Source organism: Cetorhinus maximus, chromosome 8 (genome assembly GCF_964194155.1).
Source record: "Cetorhinus maximus chromosome 8, sCetMax3.hap1.1, whole genome shotgun sequence".
NCBI lineage: Eukaryota > Metazoa > Chordata > Chondrichthyes > Lamniformes > Cetorhinidae > Cetorhinus > Cetorhinus maximus.
Genome location: NC_135886.1, coordinates 49,818,118 through 49,839,666, shown reverse-complemented (window position 1 = coordinate 49,839,666; position 21,549 = coordinate 49,818,118). Strand labels below are relative to the sequence as shown.

Sequence of the window (21,549 nt, the reverse complement as noted above, 5' to 3'; positions counted from 1 at the left end):
TTTCCTTCCCAAAGGGCGTGAACCAGATGGGCTTTTAGAACAATCGGTAGTTTCATGATCATACTGATTGGAATAAAAAGTTACCAACTGAATAAACTGAATTAAAATTCCCCAGCTGCTACGGTGGGGTTTGAACTTATGTCCCAGGGACTTTAGTCCGGGTCTCTGGGTTACTACAGTCCAATAACAGATGCTAGCATACTCAGTAGTGGAACAGCAGCTGAAAATGGCCAATGGGCATAACAATGAGAATAATGGTGTCTTTGCAAGCCACTGGCAGGGCTGCCCCTATGTTACAACATGGCTCTTGGTGTCCTTAATGCAGAAGGCAACTGCTGTACAACTGATTTCCCTGTGGACCTTGAACAGAGGCCATTTATCCTCTGTTGCCGATTCAGGTTTAGTGTCTACATTAATGGAAAAATATAATTCCTCCTCCAATTTATTCTCAGAAATATTGTTGATAAATCTCCAAAAATGGAAAAAAACTAAAAGGTATTGTAAACACTGCAACAAAAAAAAAAGCTTATTCCCATATAAGCTTCAAATGTGTGTTCAAGTAAAAAGAGAGCAAGACCCATAGAATTGCACATGGTGGTAAGTGAATGAAACTAAGGCACAAACTAGATATAAGCACCATTACAACCAAAGTGCAACTGTCAGCAGAATTGCAGCTCAGTAAGAAATGGGAACAAGGCCATTGTTCAACCTCCCTCCCCATCTGCACAAACCTAGCCCCCATCTCAATACTATCACTTGCTGATGACAGAGGATAAACAGCCTCTGATTGCAACATAGGGGTAGCACTACCATTGGTTGACAAAGGGACTATCCCAGTGTATAGCACCACAGAATCAGCCTCCTACAGGTATCTATTTATTATACAGTGGAGCCATGTATGAAAGAATCTAAAAATTTGCATAGAATACAGAGATCCAACACAAATGGTCTATGAACATTCTCTCAAATCTGTCCTGGATTTAGAAATGGCAAAGGGATAGGCTTGAACCCACAGCCCATGCACTTATTGGTTGAGTAGTTGAGTGATGCAGTTTGGACTGATATCCAGTAGGGGTCTTGTCTGCTCTGTTAACACTGTTAGTCTGAGCCCTTCTACTTACACAATTGCACTCAGCATGCGCTGAGAAATTCACTTATCTGTGAATTAGCTTGTGATATTGCGATATTATATAGGAATTACACTATCACATGTTTAATGTGTCATAAATCTGCAGCTCCACTGTATGAGGAAGGGAACATGGCAGAGTTGCAAATGCCTGGTCAAGAGATTTATGCTACATGAGATTTCTGGAGAGTTGCTTTTAAAGGGCAATTCCACTAAACCTTCTGACTGCCTACCTGAGGCTCTGGCCAGCTTTGCTTATGGGATTCAGTTAAATGTTGGTGGTCTTGATCCATGTGATTAATAGGGAATTTATTCTGCAAGTACCAATGTGCAGCTTACTCCATTTCCATAAAATCGTGGGAGGATATTTAAATCATTTGCTTGCAAAGAATCAATTATGCTACATAAACTATTTAGCATTCTCGGTCCTTCACTTGGTTAGATTGCTTCATGTCCATATCTGGCATGAACACAATGTTGATCTTACTGGAACAAACCATCTGAATATTGGTAGCATTCCAGTCCTCAGTCAGTAGATGCAGCATTTGAATCTCACTCTTGGCAAGCATAGATCTAGCTCTGATATCCAGTGGTGAAGGGTCGAGTTTATGGGCTCTGGCCCATAAAACCCTTCCAAATAGGCTAACCACTATTTGCTTGCAGCTTAGAATGAACCTTCTCGTTGGAGGCTATTAATCAACCTGAGAGTGGAAATATAAGAATAAAAGGTCATTGAACACCACCAACCCTCCCACCCCCAAGTCTGTTCTGTCAGCCCTTCAATAAGATCATGGCTGATTTGCAACCTAACTCTATACACCTGCCTTTGCCCCATATCCCTTAATATCTTCAGATAACAAACAGGAATCTCAGTTTTAAAGTTAATACCTGATCTAACATCAATTGCTGTTTGTGGAAGAATTCCAAACTTCTACCACCCTGTGTGAAGAAGTGTTTCCTAAGTTCATGCCTGAAGGGTCTGGCTCTAATTTTTAGATGATGCTTCCTAGTCCTGGCCTCTTCAGCCAGCAGAAATGGTTTCTGTATATTGACCTTATTGTCATGTCCATAAGACATGAAAGAAATCATATACTGTGTAAATCAAATCTTACTTTCTGCTTGTTTAAAAATGGGCTTTGCTGGACCAAAAACATGGTTGCTACAAGTCACATGATTTTCAAGTTGGTTACAGTTCTGGAAACTTCCAACAGTAATTACAGGACAAAGCTCAGCCCTCGTCCTTGTGGAATCTCACACCTATCATTGTGTGGACCCATTATAATCAATGAAACAAGGGGACAGCAGATGGTCTGTCGCCCCATCCTGGACATATTACAAAGAGAGCCATTGAAGCTTGTTATGCCCACGGAGGTGCAAATAACCATCATCTATCTCCTAAGGTGAACAATATTTTGACCAGAGACATAGAAACGGATTGTTACCTTGAAACTGACTCATCAATGGGTAACCTCATATGACCTAAGCTCCTTTGGCTTTTGAAAATCTTTGAAGTTACTTTCCTGGACTCACAGGGCAGTCTCTGCTGTTAAAATCCAGCCTGTCAACACCAAAGCCAGACTCCAGGCTGACAACAAATCCTGGTTCTCTGGAAGATTCCTGCCATTGCCTGTATATTGGATCAAGTTTCTGTATACCAACCTCATTTTTCTGCATCATCACCAACTTTAAAGGAATTCTACAACTCCTGCTTTCAGCTAGCTGAACCCACCTGAACTTTAATGCCTACGTGAAGGGTCCCTCACTGGATTCTGACATTCACATGAATTGATATCCATTTCTTCGTTTTTTTTTGTAGTTGTAAAGTTCTTTTCTTCTCATCTGCTTCTTCTGTGCTTGTGTGTGTGTACATTGTTGCGAAGACCATCCCCTGGGTTTGAATGTACGAATAAACAATACTTTTGATTTAACCCTAATGAAGAGTTTGCTGCGAGTTGCTTTAAAAATTCAAAAAAAAAAATCACAGACTGAGGGTTTGGAGAAACACGCCACAGCCTATTTCAAAAATTAAAACACCTCTGCTTATGGACAGACGGCGAGATAAGTAAAGGAGTTCAGTTCACCTCTCCTGTCCATAACAGTGTGTGTTTTCACCCCTTAACTGTCTAAATTCTTGGGGGTACAACCCTAGTTTGTGTAATCTCTCTTCATAGTTTAACCCTTGGAGTCCAGGGATCATAGTAAATGTACTCCCTTCAAGGCCAATATATCCTCTTAACGTGGGGTTCCCAGAACTGTCCACAGTTCACCAAATGTGGTCTAGCCAGCCAGAGCTTTCTATCACTGTAAAAGTTGTATACAGATGTATTCTTGTGAATCAGTAAATGCCCTTCTTTTAATAAAGTGAACAATTTTTTATTGTAAGCAGGTTGCAGTCATCCTAGGTTTCCCTATCACTAATGTGCAAGAATACCACTATCTAGAAGTTTCCCTTCAAGCCACTCACCATCCTGACTTGGAAATATATCGCCGTTCGTTCACAGTCACTGGGTCAAAATCCTGGAACTCCCTACCTAACAGCACTGTGGGTGTACCTACACCATATAGGCCGCAGTGGTTCAAGGAGGCAGCTCACCCCCACCTTCTCGTGGGCAATTAGGGATGGGCAATAAATGCTGGCTTTGCCAGCAATACCCATCCCATGAATGAATAAAAAAAGTAATGTATTCAGAGCCAGAATGCTAGATGAGTAAAGATCCCAGCTATAAGGCCAAGTCCTGGTATCAAAAAAGAATACTTCTGTCTTTCTCTTCTATTCTCTGCTCTTCTCCCTCCTTTTAAATGCAATGTAGGTCCAAGCTACATCATTATTTCTGTCTTGTACATCATCTAACTCACCAAGCTGAATGTGTCAGCCAAGATGCTGGCGTGAGAAATCAAGTCCTGGAGGGCAATCAGCAGCAATAGAACCAGAACCTAATAAGAGATGAAGGCTTTGGGAGAGGAAATTGGAGAGCACAAACACACCACATTGAGCACCCACAAAGCGCATTTGTTTTGCATACCAAGGCTTTAATATTAAAGATTTTAGACTGGTGTTCCAAGCAGGCCTTGAAATCAGCTTTGCAAATCAAGAACAGGGCGTTAACCTGATTAATTTTGTTTTCAAATTGTTAATTATACGATTGCAATGTAATAACAAACACAATAATTACTGTTTAATGTTAATTATATTTTACCCATATGACAACAGATCATGGCTTGTTATCATCTGAACCCATAGTCTGTGCTAACCACAGTGCAGTCAGTCAGAGGAGGATCCGGTTCACAAACTGGAAGCCATGAAACAAAATCATTACAGGCAGACATCCCCCGCCTCCTTTTACATTGGGAGGCGTCAAGTGTTCTCTGCCAACCTGGCCCTGCCAGTGACTACTACAATGTTATCTGATGATTAATATTAAGTAATGCATTTACTGGGAACATTACCTGTGTGCTGACTCTTCAGTTACAGTTCGCTGTAATAGCTAATATAGAAGAAAGTAGAGAATGTCATTGTTGTGTGATGGCGTGAGCTGCAAGTATGATAATAGGAACACAGGAATTAAATGGAAAAAGACCAAAGTCTTCTCCTAGAATAAACTACCAAACACTTGATGCTTCTTGTAATCTTTATTATGTGTTGGATTCGTCTTGCAGCGTATAAAATAGAAAATAAAACAGGTCATTTCTACAGGGACAAAAGCATTGAAATTGAACACAACAAAATGGTTCCACTTCAAGTCAGTAATTCACATGCGGAAAAAGTGAGACGTTAAGCTCTTAAGTACCAGTGAGACCATTAGATTCCGTAACACCGAGGGAAAAAAGGACAGATCTTGGGGATATTGTGGCGCTTTTACACAATGTCAGAGCGATATTCCCGTTGGAATAAACACATTTATCAAGTTGCGCCCAGGTTAACTAGCTCAGCCTACAGAACACCTCCAAAGATTCCTGCTTTAGTGTGTAAGTTTTTGCCTTGTCCTGTGTGTGTGGTGAGATGATCAGATCACAATGCATTGCGTCTTTCTCCCTCTGCTACAATCAGCACAGATCAAATGATCTGACACGCTCAAGGCCCATGCTAACACGTACTTCATCCCCTGGAGAAATACATTGTCGTACCAGAGCTTTTGTCTCAGGCGGGTTATTTTGCAGATTTCAAGCTGGGGCAAAATCCATACTGGGTTTACTATGAATCAAAAGCTGCAATTCTAGACACTTATTCAGACTACAGGTATCGGGACAGCATCAAAGGGAAGATATAGCTCAAAGAAAACTGATGCAGCATATTTCTACTTAAAACAACAAAATTACCAATCACGGTTCAGAAAAAACAACATTCTAGTTAACAAATAATTATACAAACTCAAGTAGTTCTTTTCTAGTAAATTTGTACAAGTAACAGTGCAATGACTAAGGTATATATTAATTTGCATATTTCCAAAGCACATTATCGCATTGAAGCATCTCAAAACACTTCACAAAATGAATTACATTTGAAGTGTAGTGATTATGTAGGCAATAATTAACAGTGTCGCTGTATCCAGTCATCCCATTATGAAAAGTACCAACAAAGCTAAGTGTAACCTAGTATCTTTTACAATTTGTGTTCATTTAAGCCAGAAAATTTTAGATAATGCTGAAGTGTTGTTTAATTTTGCAGCAAGAGCTTACTGAGCATGCTTTGCAGGTAGTGGCTAATTTGATTTTCAGAGGAAAATGAACCAAGAGGAATCAAATCAGAGTTGACAAATCTACAAAAATGTGAGCTGATCCACAGATTAAAGAGCTCTTAAAGTCCAGACTAGCTGATGGGAAGGGCAATGTTAGATTTTGTTACTAATGTTAGCAGGTGATGATCTGGTGAGTGATTTCCTGGACATTAGGATTGTCTGATGTTATATACTGAATGTACACAATCTCCAATTTGTTTTAAAATATTGTCAGCCCATGAGTGTAACAAAATAAACACTGACTTCACTTCTCAGGTTATCCACTGCACCTTGTCCTTTCTACGTCAACATGCAAACACATGGAGATTCCTGCAACTAGCGGGTTACCACAAAAAGTCTCCATTAAAGTCAGTATTTATACATTAGATTCCATTGTGCAAAGTGGAAGTATTCACAAAATAACTTTTAATACTTTTTTTTACAAAAATGCAACACAAATTTCCAACATAAGTGGTACACACCGCAGCACTGACTAGTTGCTGACCTACATAAACCAAGAATAGCCAGGAGATTCCAGTGGTGTATTGGAGAAGCTTCAATTTAAATGGGCACTGGACCCCCATCTACAAGTTTCAACAACAACTTGTCTTCAAAAAAATTCAAGGGATTTCCTGAAAGAGTGGGACTGTAATATGACTTGGCCCAATGTAAGTGTAGTTACACTGGAGAAAGATGGTGATGATACCTTTTATCTTCTTTCCCTTCTCTCACTCAAAGAGGTAAAAAGGTTAGATACTGGAAATCAACTGAACTAATCACAGAGATAGATTAAGGTACAGGCATTACAGAGTCCATGGACTTGAACCTGTAACAAGTATGATCACAAAACTAGTAACCTGACCGCTACTGTTAAGATATGATCAAAGAGCAGGAAGATTCCATGGGCAGAGCCATGCCAAACTGAGGCTAGACTAAAAGACTTCACACATTAAACTCTTTTGCCAACAATGCAGAATTCCTCTTGCCAACTTGCTCAAGGCGGGTTACCTACAAACTTTGAAAAGGCTGAAAAACAAGCAACCAGTTTGCAGGCACCATAAACATCGCTTTAATGTCTAAAGCTTCAACTTTGACTCAGTTCCTTTGCTTCACTGGGACACTTCTCAATATTTTTATTCCTCTTTCAGATGGTATTCCTTTATTTAAAATTAAAGAACCCGTTTTTGATAAATTAGAATTACATTTGGTAATTTCCTACAAAGTCTCCATTAGAAGAGCTGACTGACTTGCTGGATCTTCTCTCAGCAACACATGGTAGCACCCTTGCGTTGTAAGGGCTGATATATGACACAGGACAGGAATTGCCCCTTTTTTATTCCGGCCTGTACAAGAGAGGCCTGTTCAATGTGAATATAACTTGCTCAACTAGGATCAGTGGATTGAGCGAAACATATTCTATTTGGTCAGTTAGTCATCTCCAACACATGTATGACTGAGAGATACTTTAATTGCAGATGATTTTCAACAATAGAATTCTAATAATTGTTTTTTGCCCTTTGCCTTGTGCTATAGTACATTACTTGTCAACTAAGAGCAAATAGGTAAACCTGTTCCTCAGATCTTGGCCAATACTGCTCTACTCCCAGTCCTCCCTAGTAAATTAGCCGTGGCTAGACACAAGAGTTTTAGAAACCAATTTATGTCCAACCATTCCATGATACAATAAAACACTATGGCACGGTGGCATCAGCTGTGGTCATCCATCTTACTACAAGTTCACCAGATCCCAGGTTAAAAACGATTGATTTCTATCTGGATCTCCATAAATACAAAGCTTGACCATTGGAGTTTCCATATCTACTTCCATTAAAATATTAGTCTAAATTCTACTGTTTGCTTGTTCGGAAGGAGTGTTGAGACATTTCAAAGTAACTCCTTAACAGGCAACAAAGGAATTACCTCAACCGACCAATAGTGCAGAAATGAGTAGCTGTATGAAATAACGGAGATGACAACCTGCATTATTAGCTGTTTGTCACGGTACCATGTTACCATCGCTGCAGAACAACATAATAATACTCTAAGTATAACACAAATCCACTGTCCAAGTTTATGTGTCACCTCTGAATAAAAAAGGCTATGCTCTAGGGCTTTATAAACGTTAGCGAGCTGTAGAGTTTCCACAGCAACAATTACACTTAGACATAAGAGTGGCCAAGGAGTGAACGTAAATCAAGAAACTTACATCACACCAATCAGCACTGGGCTTATTCTGAAACACAAATGTTAAAACATACTCTGTAAGGTGGCCAGGGAGCCTGCACTTGGACGTCTTCCAGCCTGGGCAGTGGGAGTAGAGGCTGAATGACAAAGCATCCTTTAAATAATGTACCGTGCTTCTGCTCATTCTGAAAGGCAGCATCCCGTTAATCTAGGAGCAAGCCACCTCTAGGCGAGTTTCCTTGTAATCTTTTTCAAAAAAAAAATATCTACACCAGGACTTAGCCCAAGTGTACTCCTTTAAAGCAAGTTCCCAAAGTAACAAAACACTTCAAAATGCTTGAAAACTAATAAATCAAGAATAGAACCCAAGGTTCAAAAGCTCTAAATCTGAGCTCTACATTATTGAAAAAGAATATTAAGGATGATCAGGATAGGAAGAACATGTCAATATGAAACATATTGCATTCAGCATTCGAATACCAGAAACAGCACCAAGTAACAACAGAAAGCACTTACACTACAGGGCACTGTAAAACTCTGTTTCATTAAGGACGAGGAGGAGTTTGTGCCTACATTCACTATGGGTGATAGCAAATGTAAACCAAGTCTTTTTTTTTTTTTACAGTGGTCAAACTTATTTTCCATTTATAGCACAAATTCCTTTATCTCCTGTAAAACATTTCCAGTGGAAGGACTAATTGTAAACTTCAGCCACCTTGCCGTGACAAAAATTTGAGAGAAAACTGTTTCACAGAATGAAGTTTCACAGTGCAGTATATAGAATATTGGACCAGCATATCATACTAAACATGAGAGCGAGAGAGCGAGAGGAGAGTGACAAAGAAAGAAAAAGAAAAAAAGTGATCTGTACACTTACTGCTGTCTCTCAGGCTTTTCTTCTCCGTACTTGATTACTTTGAACTACTATCTCGGGGCACTTTGGGGATGTGATCAAGAAAGTCCCCTTTACTTACAATGTGAATGCGGTAGTACTCTTAATTCACATCATCACGAGGTGGGGGGGCGATGGGGGAATGCATAGAGCACCCCGTCCCTTTAACAGAAAAAGCAGAGAGAATTTCGATTGGGTTTTGGCAATGAAGCTCTATTATATATTTTTCTACCAAAGCTTCCTCACACGTGCAGGGTTGTATTCTTTTGAACATTTAATTAGGGAGCTGCACTTAAAGGGGACATTAGGGGATTCACTTTACAGAGTCACATCCTCAAAGGGAATACCATGCAAACTGTTTAAATGCTTCACTTTGATGTGTGAGGCATATAACCGGACTGGTTAAAATAAAGCTGGGAGACAGCATTAAGTTTTCAGAATTAACACCAACTTTCATGCTTCAAAGTGAAAACATGACTAGGCCTGAATCAATGAGTTGAAAGACGTGACGTTTAGCTAAGCATTTTGTGTCGGTCAAAGACAGTTTTCCGCTGCTCCTGCACTTGACGCTTCCACCGCTGCTGGGCTCCCTCCACTCTCTCGAGAACAGTGTTGGCACGGGCTTGACCATGGGATGGAGCAAATGGGCGTGTGTCCTGCAATAAAGATAATTAAAGTGGATGATTTTCTCTCATTGCATTTATTAACAGTCTTCCTTTTCCAAGTCTGATTTAGTCATATTACTGTGGTCGATACTTCTTTTCCTCTTTTATCCCTTCTAAGGTATAGGCATGACATCCTAAACATTCTTCCTGCTCAAGGTGATGACATTGCAATTCACTACTCATAATCTCAGATCTCAAATCACACCAAATCTTCCTCCATCTTTCATTATTCCCATCATCTTCAGTCCTTTAGATCTCAAATCTCTTATTCCATAATCAATCATTCTTTCTGCCTTATCTCACCTCCTTTGCTACTCTTTCCCAACTAGTTCTTTACTTGGTTTCTTTATAATTATAAAAATCAATTGTACACATTTCCAGAGTAAACCATGCAAATGCCAACAGATAAATAACTTACATTTACATAGCATCTTTTACATAGTTCCAAGGTGCTTCAGAGGAGCATTATCAAACAAAATTTGACACCGAGCAATGTAAGGAGGTATTAGGTCAGTTTTACACAGAGCGGTAACTTTTAAGGAGCATCTTAAAGGAGGAAAGAAAGAGAAGGTTTAGGGATATAGGGAGGGAATTTTATAGCTTAGACCCCAGGTAGCTGAAGGCACAGCTGCCAATCATGAAGTGATGGAGGTTGGGGATGTGCAAGTTTGAGTCAGAAGTAAATATATATCAGAGAAACTAACATTTAGTTAGAGATAAAGGCAAACCTGATGGCAAAAGTGCGCAGATTTTTGTGATGTCAAAGCTCCATCCGGTTTGTTTAATAGGGAGCTTTTCCAGGGAGTGTGCAAAATGGGAAATGAAAGTGCCAGCCTAATACCAGGGGACCACTACATGAAAATATATAAGGAAGGCACTGAACAACCCACACAGCACTTCCCGATGTTCATATGTACTCAGTAATGTTTGTGTCCATTAAGATTCGATGCTGTGACATCAGTTATGGGTGTTTTGTGATTAAAGGTTGTAAGTAGTGCATTGATTCTATTGTCTTAAATCCATTGCTGAAGTGTCTTCATTGGCACTCCTTGAACTGTTCTATCAGCTATTTTTTTCAGGTTTTTTTGCTCCCATCCTATCTCCTTTAGCCTCGACAAAGACAACATTTGAGCCAAGATTCCTTCTGAGCCTTTCCAAAGGTTTTCAGAATTCTTCTCTTAGATACTCCCTTTTAACGAAGATTGTTAATTGTTGACTAAGAAAGGATATAATTGCATCAGAAGCAGTTCAAAGAAGGCTCACTTGACTGATTATTGGGATGAAGGGGTTGTCTTATGAGAGGCTGAGCAGGTTGAGCCTATGCCCATTGGAGTTTAGAAGAATGAGAGGTGGTCTTATTGAAACATAGAAGATCCTAAGGGGACTTGACAGGCCGGATGCTGAGAGGATGTTTCCCTTTGTGGGAGAGACTAGAACTAGAAGACACAGTTTAAAAATTAGGGGTCACACATTTAAGGCTGCGATGAGGAGAATTTTTTTTCTTAGAGTGTCATTAGTCTTTGGAATTCTCTTCCAGAGAGCAGTGGAGGACGGGTCATTGAATATATTCAAGGCTGAGCTAGAAAAATCTTTGATCGACAAGGGAGTCAAGGGTTACAGAGGGGGGGACGGGGTGTTAGACAGGAAAGTGGTATCGACACCACAATCAGATCAGCCATGATCTTATAGGGGCCAAATGGCTTACTCCTCATTTCTGTGTTCCCCATCAACTGCATAGCCAAGTTTCTGCTCCCACCATTAGTGTAATACTGCAAAAGTTGCACCAGTGGCTTGGCATGATTGTGACTATAAGATGACTGTGGGCAACTGACTGTAATAGACCGCAACATTTCAATTTGTAGCAGTATAAAACCATATAGGTGCAAACTGTACCCAGGTCAGCGAACTAAGTTTTGTTTAAAAGTTGTGTTTCGGTTGAGGATTCCATTGTACCTGTTGGTTATTAGGTACCCCAAGATAGGAAAACTAGAGCTCTTTCTCCTAACCCCAAGAGGAGATTACAGTCTCCATTACTCCCATTTATTTGTAATTTAAAAATACGTATCACAAAGTATTCAGAATTATAAAGAGTTTTGAGACTAGAGAGGCTGGGATTATTCTCTGTAGAGCAGAAGCAGCTATGGGATATTTAATAGAGGTGTTCAAAATCACAAAGGATTTGAAAGAGTAAGGGAGGAGAAATGGTTCTCACTGGCAGAAGATCATCTGAAGCACCTCGGAATGTTTACAATGCAAAAGGTGCTATATAAATAAAGGGGAAATTGGAGGAAGGCATCAGTAAATGGGTGAATTAGGGAGGGCACTCTTGGGGAACTGTGAACAGCTTTAGTCTCCACATTACAAATAAGGAATTAGAGGCACTGGAAGTGCAAAAAAATGTTTACTAGGGTGATACCAAACCAGAGGCTAGAGCTATCAGGAAAGATTAAACAGGCTGGGGCTCTTTTTTGCTAAAGAAAATCGAGGAATGACTTGAAAGATCTTTAAGATTTTGAAAGCGGTTACTAGGATAGACGTAGAGAAGGTATTTCCACTTGCAGGGGCGACTAGAACAAGGGGTCATATATGCAAGATAGTCGCAAATAAATCCAATAAGGAATTCAGAAGAAACTTCTTTACTCAGAGTGATTAGAATGTAGAACTCGCCACCACAGGGAGTAGTTCGAGGTGACTAGCATAGAAGCTAGATGAACATATGAAGAAGAAAGGAATAGAAGGGTATGCTGTTGAGGTTAGATGAAGAAGGTGGGAGAAGGCTCATGGGGAGCATAAACACTGGCATGGACCTGTTGGGTTGAACAGCCTATTTCTGTGCTGTTAATACTATATAATCAGAGGGGAGATGAAGAGATTGTTTTTAAAAGAAAACAGAGTTATGATGATCTGGAACGCACTGTCTGAAATTGTAGTGGAAGTTAATTCAATAGTAACTTTCAAAATGGAACTGGATATAAATGAAAAAGGAAACATTGACAAGATTATGAGCAAAGAGCAAGGGAGTGGGACTAATTGGACAACTCCTTTAAGGAGTTGGCGCATGCACAATGGGTGAACTGATCTTCCTGTGCTGTAGGATTCAATGATATATGGGATTGTGGTATAGAAACACTAATGTTCAGCTTGCCCCATGTTACTGATGCAAGATCCATGCTGAAGGATCAAAGATTGGTATGTGACAGCTATAAATGTACTAAGTGCTATTTAACTGTGGATTACTTGGAAATAAATATTCTGTTTAAGGTTTAAGATCTTCAAGATCCTCCTTATATTTTTTAATGTAATTTTTAATCTTTCAACAAAGTGTAAAGTCAGCTGGTATATCCATGAGATAGGAAGTGTTTTTATCTTCCAGTATTTTACTCACCATGGTTTTATAATGTAGTAGTCAAATTTCAATGTACTTTAAGGAAAGGAAGCTATATTGTGTTCAGCCAGTTGTGGTACTTGTGGTGAAGCCTGTGCTAACTTGCAAGCTTCAGGACTGCAGCAGCGAGAGCATTTATTTCAGTGAACTGAATACTAATTCTGTGACAGTACACAGACTAACTGTCTGGGTAACTACTGGTCTGTGACGGTACACAGATTAACTGTGTAGGTAAGTACCGGTCTGTGATGGTACACAGAGTAATTGTATGGGTAAGTTATCGGTCTCTGATGGCACTTGTTGATGATACTGTATTACTTTTTTACCATGCATCAGCTTTTCACATGTAGTATTAACCTGTAGTCAATACTGCAATGAGAACTTTCAAATGACAACAGATCATCTCGGTCTACCTATACTGATAACATAGTATTTAGGAATAATTTTTGTTACATTTCTGACTCTTCCAACACATCCAGGTCTGCTTGAAAGTAAAAAAAGTGATCAGAATTACATGAAATTTGTGAGCAATTAATTATCCTGGTTAAAATAACCAATACTGAAGTGCAATCCTGTGACACTGAAAGACATCACAATTTGAAAAGTACCAACAGGAATCTCAATTTAAGATAGTTTTCATGGATGGCCAACAATTCACCTAAATTCTTCTATTTCCATGTCTGACAGCAGACTTACAATGTGTCTGTCCTTCAGGTTTCCTGATTGCAATGTAATATATTACATTTTCCAATGATCAATCCTTAACTCACCCACTTTTAAATATACTTGGATTTATTTCCTTCAAATTTGTCTATACTGCTCACATCATCAACAATTGTGACATTATCAGAGGTATCATTGATTGTTATAAGTTACATATAAGCAGCAGAGGCTGCAGAAGGGAGTCCACCAGGGTTCAGCTAACTGCCCCATACCCTTTTCTGCGAACCACAACCTTGCTGTTTCTATTTTCCAAACTCATCTTTAATCCAGCTCACTAACTGTGCACAACTTCACCTTTAATAAAAGCTACAAACGCAGAACTTTAGTCATCCCTCCTCAAAGTACCTATGTCTGCTGGATCACACTCCTTGGATTATTTAATGGCCTCATCTGATTGAGAACTTACAGGAGAAGCTCTCTAGTCTATGCAGAAGGTGGATTATAGTTTGTACATGATCTTAAACCTTAGCTCCATCAGCTTTCAATAAGAATATAAGATACATACAAGTTTCTAACTGCAAGGTTGGGCGACATAGGGCTGGACAAACATTCACCACAATATAATTTAAGGGTACAAGCTGGGAGTGAAACAAAAGCACCAACTGTATTAAGTGTTTAACATAGTTGTAAAAATTAACTGTGGTAGAACTGAGCAGCACTCATTGTACAAATGGAGTTGCATTGAAAACATGCCGGAAAGGCCAGCGTTTATTGCTGCCCAGTTACCCTGAGATGGAAGTGCTGTGTCTTTTTCTTGAGCTGCTGCAGCGCATGTGCTGCAGATACTCCAACAATGCTGTTAAGTCCAGGAATTTAACTCAGCAACAACCTGTTTACTGCAGAGCAATGCTGCAGAAGCCAAAGCCTTGGGCAGGAGGGTTTCAGCTTCCATCTGGCTGTGACAGCAAAGTGCCTGCTGCAGCAACAAGTAAACAGTTGACATCAACACTTTGCGTCAAGTACTTCATTGTACAGCTGTCCTCGTACAAGCCTCCCAGCTGATCTACAGAATCTAATAATTACTGTGCTTCTTCTAACACCAGGAAAAGTTCTAGTTTGAAGGACAGAGCAATGAACATGACTAATTACTGTTAGTTGTAGCTTGTGATAACACTCCCCGGGTCAGGAAGTTATGAATTCAAATCCAGAGGCTTGGGCCCATAATCTAGACTGACACCCCAGTGCAGTAACTGAGGGATGCTGCACTGAGGTGCTGTCTTTTGGCTGAAATGTTAAACAGACCCTATCTCCCTTCCTCATGTGCATGCAAAAGATCCTATATCACTATCTTGAGATCTCCCTGTTGTGCTGCCAATATTTATCCCTTAGCCAACATCTGAAAACACATTCAGAAAATGCTGGAAAAACTCAGCAGGTCTAACAGCATCTGTGGAGAGAAAAAAACAGTAAATGTTGAGTCCATATGACTCTTATTCAGAGTTAAGGAGAAATAATGAAATTTATACTGCTTAAGGTGAAATAAATTGGGCGGGGGGGGGGGCGGGTGGAGCAGCTGAAGCTGGATAGGAGGCCACTGATAGGTTGAGACAAAAGAGAAGATTGCCAGAGATGTCATGGACAAAAGGACAAAGGGGTGTTAATGACAGTGGTACTGGCTAAAGGAGGTGCTCATGGTGGCATTAAGCTGAATGTGATAATAGCAGGACAAGGGTAAGCACTCTGGAAAGAACAACATGAACAAGTGACAGATGGCCCTTGTGGAGGTGGGGTGGGGCCGGTGGTGGGGAAAAAGATTGAAAATAGGATACAAGGTGGGGATAAAACAATGAATAAAAATGAAAATAAATAAAAATAAGTGGATAAAAAATGAAAATGAAAATGAATATTGAAAAAAGGGGATAAAAAAAGGGTCGGGGGGGGGGGGGCGGGAGGGAGGTGGTGAGGATGGAGGGGAGAGTTCATGGTCTGATTCTTGCTGCCCTCTTCCTTGCGTTACAACAGTGACCACATTCAAAAAGTACTGAATTGGCTATACAGCACTTCTGGAATGTCTTGAGGTTGTGAAAGACGCTATATAACTGACGCACAATTGTTATGAAAGTACATAGGTAAATCTTGTACAGAATACAGTGTTGCTGAATTCACTCTGCAGTATTAATAAGATAAACTTGCAGCAAGGAAAGTACTGCAATAACCTAAATTTCTAGCATCATTTTCTGCTGGGCTGGTGGTCCTTCTGCTACAACTGTGTATATTGCACTACTATCAGGCTCCTGTAGCCAAGCACTTTAAAATCACTCGATGATCTGAAGTACTAAATGTAAATGCCTGAGTAAAACATCTGTCATTCATTCAAGTAGCATTTCCTCGGGCATGGGTGTGGGAAAACGTTATCTGCTGCATCTGTTTCCGCCGCTAAGATCTCAATAGCCTTGGGCATTCTAAAGAAGTTACCACAGAAAGGAAACATATTCCCCGTTTCCCAGGTCTTACTAGTTGATTAACTGTGAATTACACATAGAATTATCACTGTGCACTTCCTGGATTATTTTTAAGAGTTGATACAGCACTTAAAATTCACAGGGTCTTGGACAGGTTAACAATGTCCAGACTCATGACTGGTATGACTGCAAGAGGAAGCGTACTCAGTACTGTACATAGTTCCAGGGAGCGTTCTTAAATGAATAGTCCCACAGTAGAGTCTAGTACTGTATTTGTGGTGAGCTTGGCCCAAATCCAGTTTACAGCAAGGTCTGTGGTAGTGCTGCTGCAGGTGTCATAAGAATCTTAGGAATAGGGGTAGGCCATTCAGCCCTTCAAGCAATGCTCCACCATTCAGTTAGATCCTGGCCGATCCTCACCTCAATTCTATTTACTTGCCTTGGTTTGATAATCCCTTGATTCCCTTACCTAACAAAAATCTTAATTTCAGATTTGAAAGCTCCAATTATTCTACATAGAATATTTTAGTGTTGACAAGATAATTAATGGGGATACTGATTAGTCCAACTTAATTCTTCCATGCACAATGACCCATAATTCCCCCTACTACAGAATGCAATGGCTTTTGTTTTTACAACTTTGTATGGGAATCCATTCCATGTGTTGTCACTTTGCAAAGAACTTTGTTACATTTCCAAATTATTATTTTTATGAATCCAAGTCCGTAGTTCTTCTTTACACTGCCTCAGACACTTGAATGCCTCTCGTGTTAGGGTAATTACAGGGAGCCACAGTACTTGAGCTGTGATTGAATAGAACACTGTACAGATGATCAGAACCTCCTCTGACTTGTAGTCCTGATGGTAACATTCTCTAAGGAAGCCTTTTACCAATATTCTATATTAGTGTATTTCCAACTTGTACCTTCCCTTTGTGTTAATACAGGGATTTAAGAAAGCTTAATGGTAGCATGTGAGATGTTAGCAGAGTTCATTTGAACTGTGCAAACTTCTCAGCTGTAGAATTTGCTTGTCAAAACAAAGTGACGCACTCATGGCCATTTGGTGGCGATAGGAGCAACTTGCTGCAAGTTATTAGACGCTTTTTTTGTGAACAATATATTTAATTAAAAGGCATTTTATATTAAAATGTCACCTAAAAATAAACATCTAAAAATCTATTAGGACTATCACAAGAATTCTACCATGAAAATGTATTGGCTAAAATACAGATTTTTCTGTAGTACATTGGCACTATTGTACTAATTCAGCTAATACACAATGCTAATCTTGCATGAACATGGACCGTATCCGGAGTGTTATCTTGCCTGATTCCACCAATACACAACACACATACATTCAATATACGTATAAACATAGCCTATATTTTGCATCAGTAATAATGGTGAAACTGACAGAAATTGCAGTTGTCATTCCGTTTAAACTGACAGCAAATTGTGAGGCAGCACATACACAGAATTAGCTTTCCCAGAGTGCAATACCTAAGAAATCAGTGAATTGACAAAAACTTCCACTTTTATGCTACTCATCTTGCCATCAAGACCCTTGACATTACACCTGTTGAGTCAGGTGAAACTGGATTCTTAAACAGTGTACTAAGTTCACAAGTACTGAAATGTCAAATTCCTCCACGATAAAAAAAACCCATGTTTTACGTATACTTTAAAGTTTCTATTTCTATCTTGGTCATAGTTATTTATTTCACTTTCTGAAAATTGAAATTAAAAATTATGGATAATCAAGTGCTTTGAACTTCCTGTTTTGTTGTTTGTTAGAATACTTCAATGTGATAGGTTGCTTACCCTGCTTGCTGATATCACTGCTGGCGATGCCCATGACTTGGCACCAGATTTAAACTGCCATTGGTAGAGGGGAAATCCACCCACAGAGATCACTAGATCTTTGTGGGCAGTTTTCTTCAAGGTCAGTGGCAAGTGCCATTCTTTATCTACTGACTGAAAAATTCAGTCATTTATGTCGACAGATACATACATAATATGTATGGACACACAAACACCACACACATGCACACAAATACTAGTTTTATTGGTCTGCAATTGCACCAATACTTCTTTGAGTAATTCCCACAGTTTATCTGTAGGTTTAACTATTATCAATGTAGTTTATTATGGTCAGTTTATGACTCATTCTTTCCTTGCACAAGTTTAAAACTTTGTTCTGTGACTCTCACGTCACCATCTCAAACATGTATTGAATTTGATCATGTTATGGTCTCTGTTCAAAGTGTTTCCTTACCAGCAGTTCTGGCTGATTACTCGGCAGTAAATCCAGTATGATACAGAAGCATGTATACAAATTACTGCTGAACAACCTCAGCCTCAGTTTGCTGACTTGCTACATTGCCAATTATTTGCAGGTGGGCCAACAGACAGCATAGGATGTCCTGAAATTAATTTATGTGAAAGTATGCAGTAGTTACAAGGCTTTATATCTTAATTGCAGTGTGAAATTTGATGCAATTCATATTTAACTGCTAGGCATTTTAACAGAAGATTGATTAATCTTTGGAAACCAAACTCAACACTTTGTAGAAAAATGAAAAGAGCCAGATACAGAAAACTAAGCAGGTTTGTTTCTTTGGTTGCTGCACAAGTCAATGGTTAGTTTGACAGCAATGGACAGAACACTTCCTTTACGACAGTACTGTTGGAGCAACAGTGCCTAAGCCCTTTGTCCAAGGGAATTGGACTTGCCCACAGGTGGAAACATCTTCTCTATGCCTACCTGATCAAATCCCGTCACCATTTTAAAGGCATCTGTTAAATTACCCTTCTCTTGTCTATATTTAACCTTTCTACATTTAATACTATGGCCCAAGATCAGCAGTGTTCAAACTATGTGTCACTTCCACTATTTAACAGCACCACCGCTAAACAAAAGAATGTTATGCAAAAAATGGAAGTGGAGGCCAATGGCAACTTGCAGGACCTGCAAGAGAGTGTCTGGAGACTGTGGGCTTTGTACCAAAGCGGCACTAATGGCAGAAGAACTGCACATGCATTATTGACAGCACACCTTCATGTAAAATTGCCTCGTCCCTCTAATCAGAAGGCAAATGGATTTACTGGGAGAATCTTTACTGTAGTTCCACGATTTAGTTAAACATTCTTTTACCTTGAGTGAGTTACAGGTGAGGTAGCCATAAGAAATAGATTTGTAATGTGAGAGAGATCAGTAATAATGCCAAAAAGCTTAAGAACAGAGCAAATCCACTGATGAATCCTTTTAGCCAAACTGGGAAAGGGCAGGATAGAATGAAGTTTACAAAGTACTATTCAGGGGCTCAACGCCAGACTTGAAGTCATTGTGATGTGTATATGTACCAAGATGGCATGGTGCCCAGCACCAGTGTAGTTTCACCAGTGTAATTTATACAATGAACAAGATTTTGTGGTGGTAATGACACCATCATTACATCAATGAAACTGAGCAATATCTGGAATTCGCACATGTGCAGAATAATGTAGAAATCCAGAAAATGCTGACAATGATTCTATTCTTCTACAGCACATCCTGGGAGGAAGTCCCCCCAGGCTGCAATCAAATAGAAAATCACTATAAACTGATGAAAACTTGACCTTTTACACCATTAGTTTCACTGTAATAACTCTTGAAAATGTTACACCTTGTTGAATGAAGCCAACTTGATTTTTGAAGGTGTACTAGGTTCAGAAATGCCTCATCTTTCCAGAAAAACTAATTTTATTTCTGTAGAATGTCAAATTTCTCTATTATTAAAAAAAATCATTGGTTTAAAAGTTTTCAAAAAGTTTTATTTTAAAAAATGTTATTTCAGCTTCTACCTCAATCCCATGTATATGGCCCATTCGTTTTTCCTTTAAATTTTTAATTAAAAGTGAAAAATTCAGTGCATTTTATTTCCTTGTCTGCTGTTTGTGAAATGTGATTGATGATACTGATATTAGACACCTGGAGATCCCTTTGACTTGGCGGCAGATTCGCACTGATGTCGGGAAAGGGAAAATCCAGGCCACAGAGATTGCTAGATCTTTGTGGGCAGCTTCTTCAAGGTCAGTAGCAAGTACCATCCCTTTGCCATTGTCCACAAAATGCAGGCCAATGTATATCAAAACATTCTGCTTTTGAAATTTAATACCTTTTGAACCTGGTTGGGATTCAACTGGTTGACCTGCCTCTCCGTATTAGTATTGGTTAATTACTGATAACTACACTTGGTATTTTGAGTATTCATTCATTGAAAGGGTTAGTCATGTAAAAGGAGCATTAAGCCAGTATTATCTGACAAAATTGTGAATGAGCCAGTGATTCCTTTCCAACTTATTATCAAGGCTGAAGGCAAGACATCTGACCCCTGTCAAAAACACTACATCCTAGCTCCCAACCCCATTCTCCTTTCGCAGCTGCTTGCTCAGGCAAAACATGACAGTTTGGAGCTTTGGTGTCCTGTTTGATGCTGAACCGAGTTCCAATATTGCATCCATTATCAGCAAGAATGTTTATAGTTCTGCAACATCACTCACCTCCATAGAAACTTTTAGCAGAGCCTTAATTTGCAGGCTTACCTTCCAGTGTTCTTTTCTCTGGTCTCCTGTGATCTAACCTGCATAAAGTCCAATTTGCCAGAACTCGATTACCTCTACCCTATTCCACATTAATTTCCATCCCACTCACATTACTGTCCTTGTCAGTCTCGAAGGGCTCTTCACTCCCCAAGGAATGAGCTTAAAACCTTAGTCTTGGACCAAATTCCCTTAATGAGTCTTAGCTTATTCTATCTTTGCAATCTCCCCAAGGAGCTATGCCAGTGCATGCCCACTGCTCTTCTTACTATGGCCTACTCTTAATCACCTCCCCATTGTTCCATTGCATCATTAATGGTGCAGCCTTTAGCAATTTTGACTTCTCCAATCTGGATCACTCTTCCTAAATCCAACCAGCTTGTTACTTTTCTTCCACTTTCAAAAGCCTCTTCTAAACCTACTTCTTTTCTTGGGTTTGCTACTCATCAGCATTACACCTCTCCAAAGCACCTCAATATAATTACTACATTCATAACATTACATAACTATAAACTATTCTGATTTTTCACCACAATGCATGATCGCAACAATGACACCCCCATTCTTTAGTAATGTTCTCCCACCATATATTCTCAAATTTTCGCAGAGGAAATGGGAAAAATCTAGACTGATGCCAAAGAAGGGTTGCAGAGGTGTTGTCAATTCAATAAAAAAAACCTAGGGCTCATTTAACTCTGTCTGCGAATTTGATTACTATATGGTGGTGACTAATACAAATATTGACTTGTGAGCAGCATGGTCAAAGAAGTGTTGAGAAGTAGAGTGGTGAGGAATCCATCGATCTCAACACTTTGCAAAGATCAGAGGCATATCAATCAACAGGACACATCTCACACCAAATACATACATGCTG

The 21,549-nt window shown here is 39.5% G+C and overlaps 1 protein-coding gene across 2 annotated transcripts in view; it reads right to left on the bottom strand.

The window, feature by feature from the left end:
• tmem9 (transmembrane protein 9) overlaps positions 1–21,549 on the bottom strand; it is a 110,044-nt gene that overhangs the window by 17,165 nt on the left and 71,330 nt on the right. Inside the window, exon 5 of one of the 2 annotated variants that reach the window (XM_078546808.1) lies at positions 4,742–9,573. The exons of the other annotated variant lie outside the window; for it this stretch is intronic. Within the exon in view, the coding sequence (XP_078402934.1) occupies positions 9,430–9,573 (144 nt within the window). The 3' untranslated portion in view covers positions 4,742–9,429. Of the gene's footprint in view, positions 1–4,741; positions 9,574–21,549 lie in introns of those variants that run through there. 2 annotated transcript variants of the gene reach the window in all.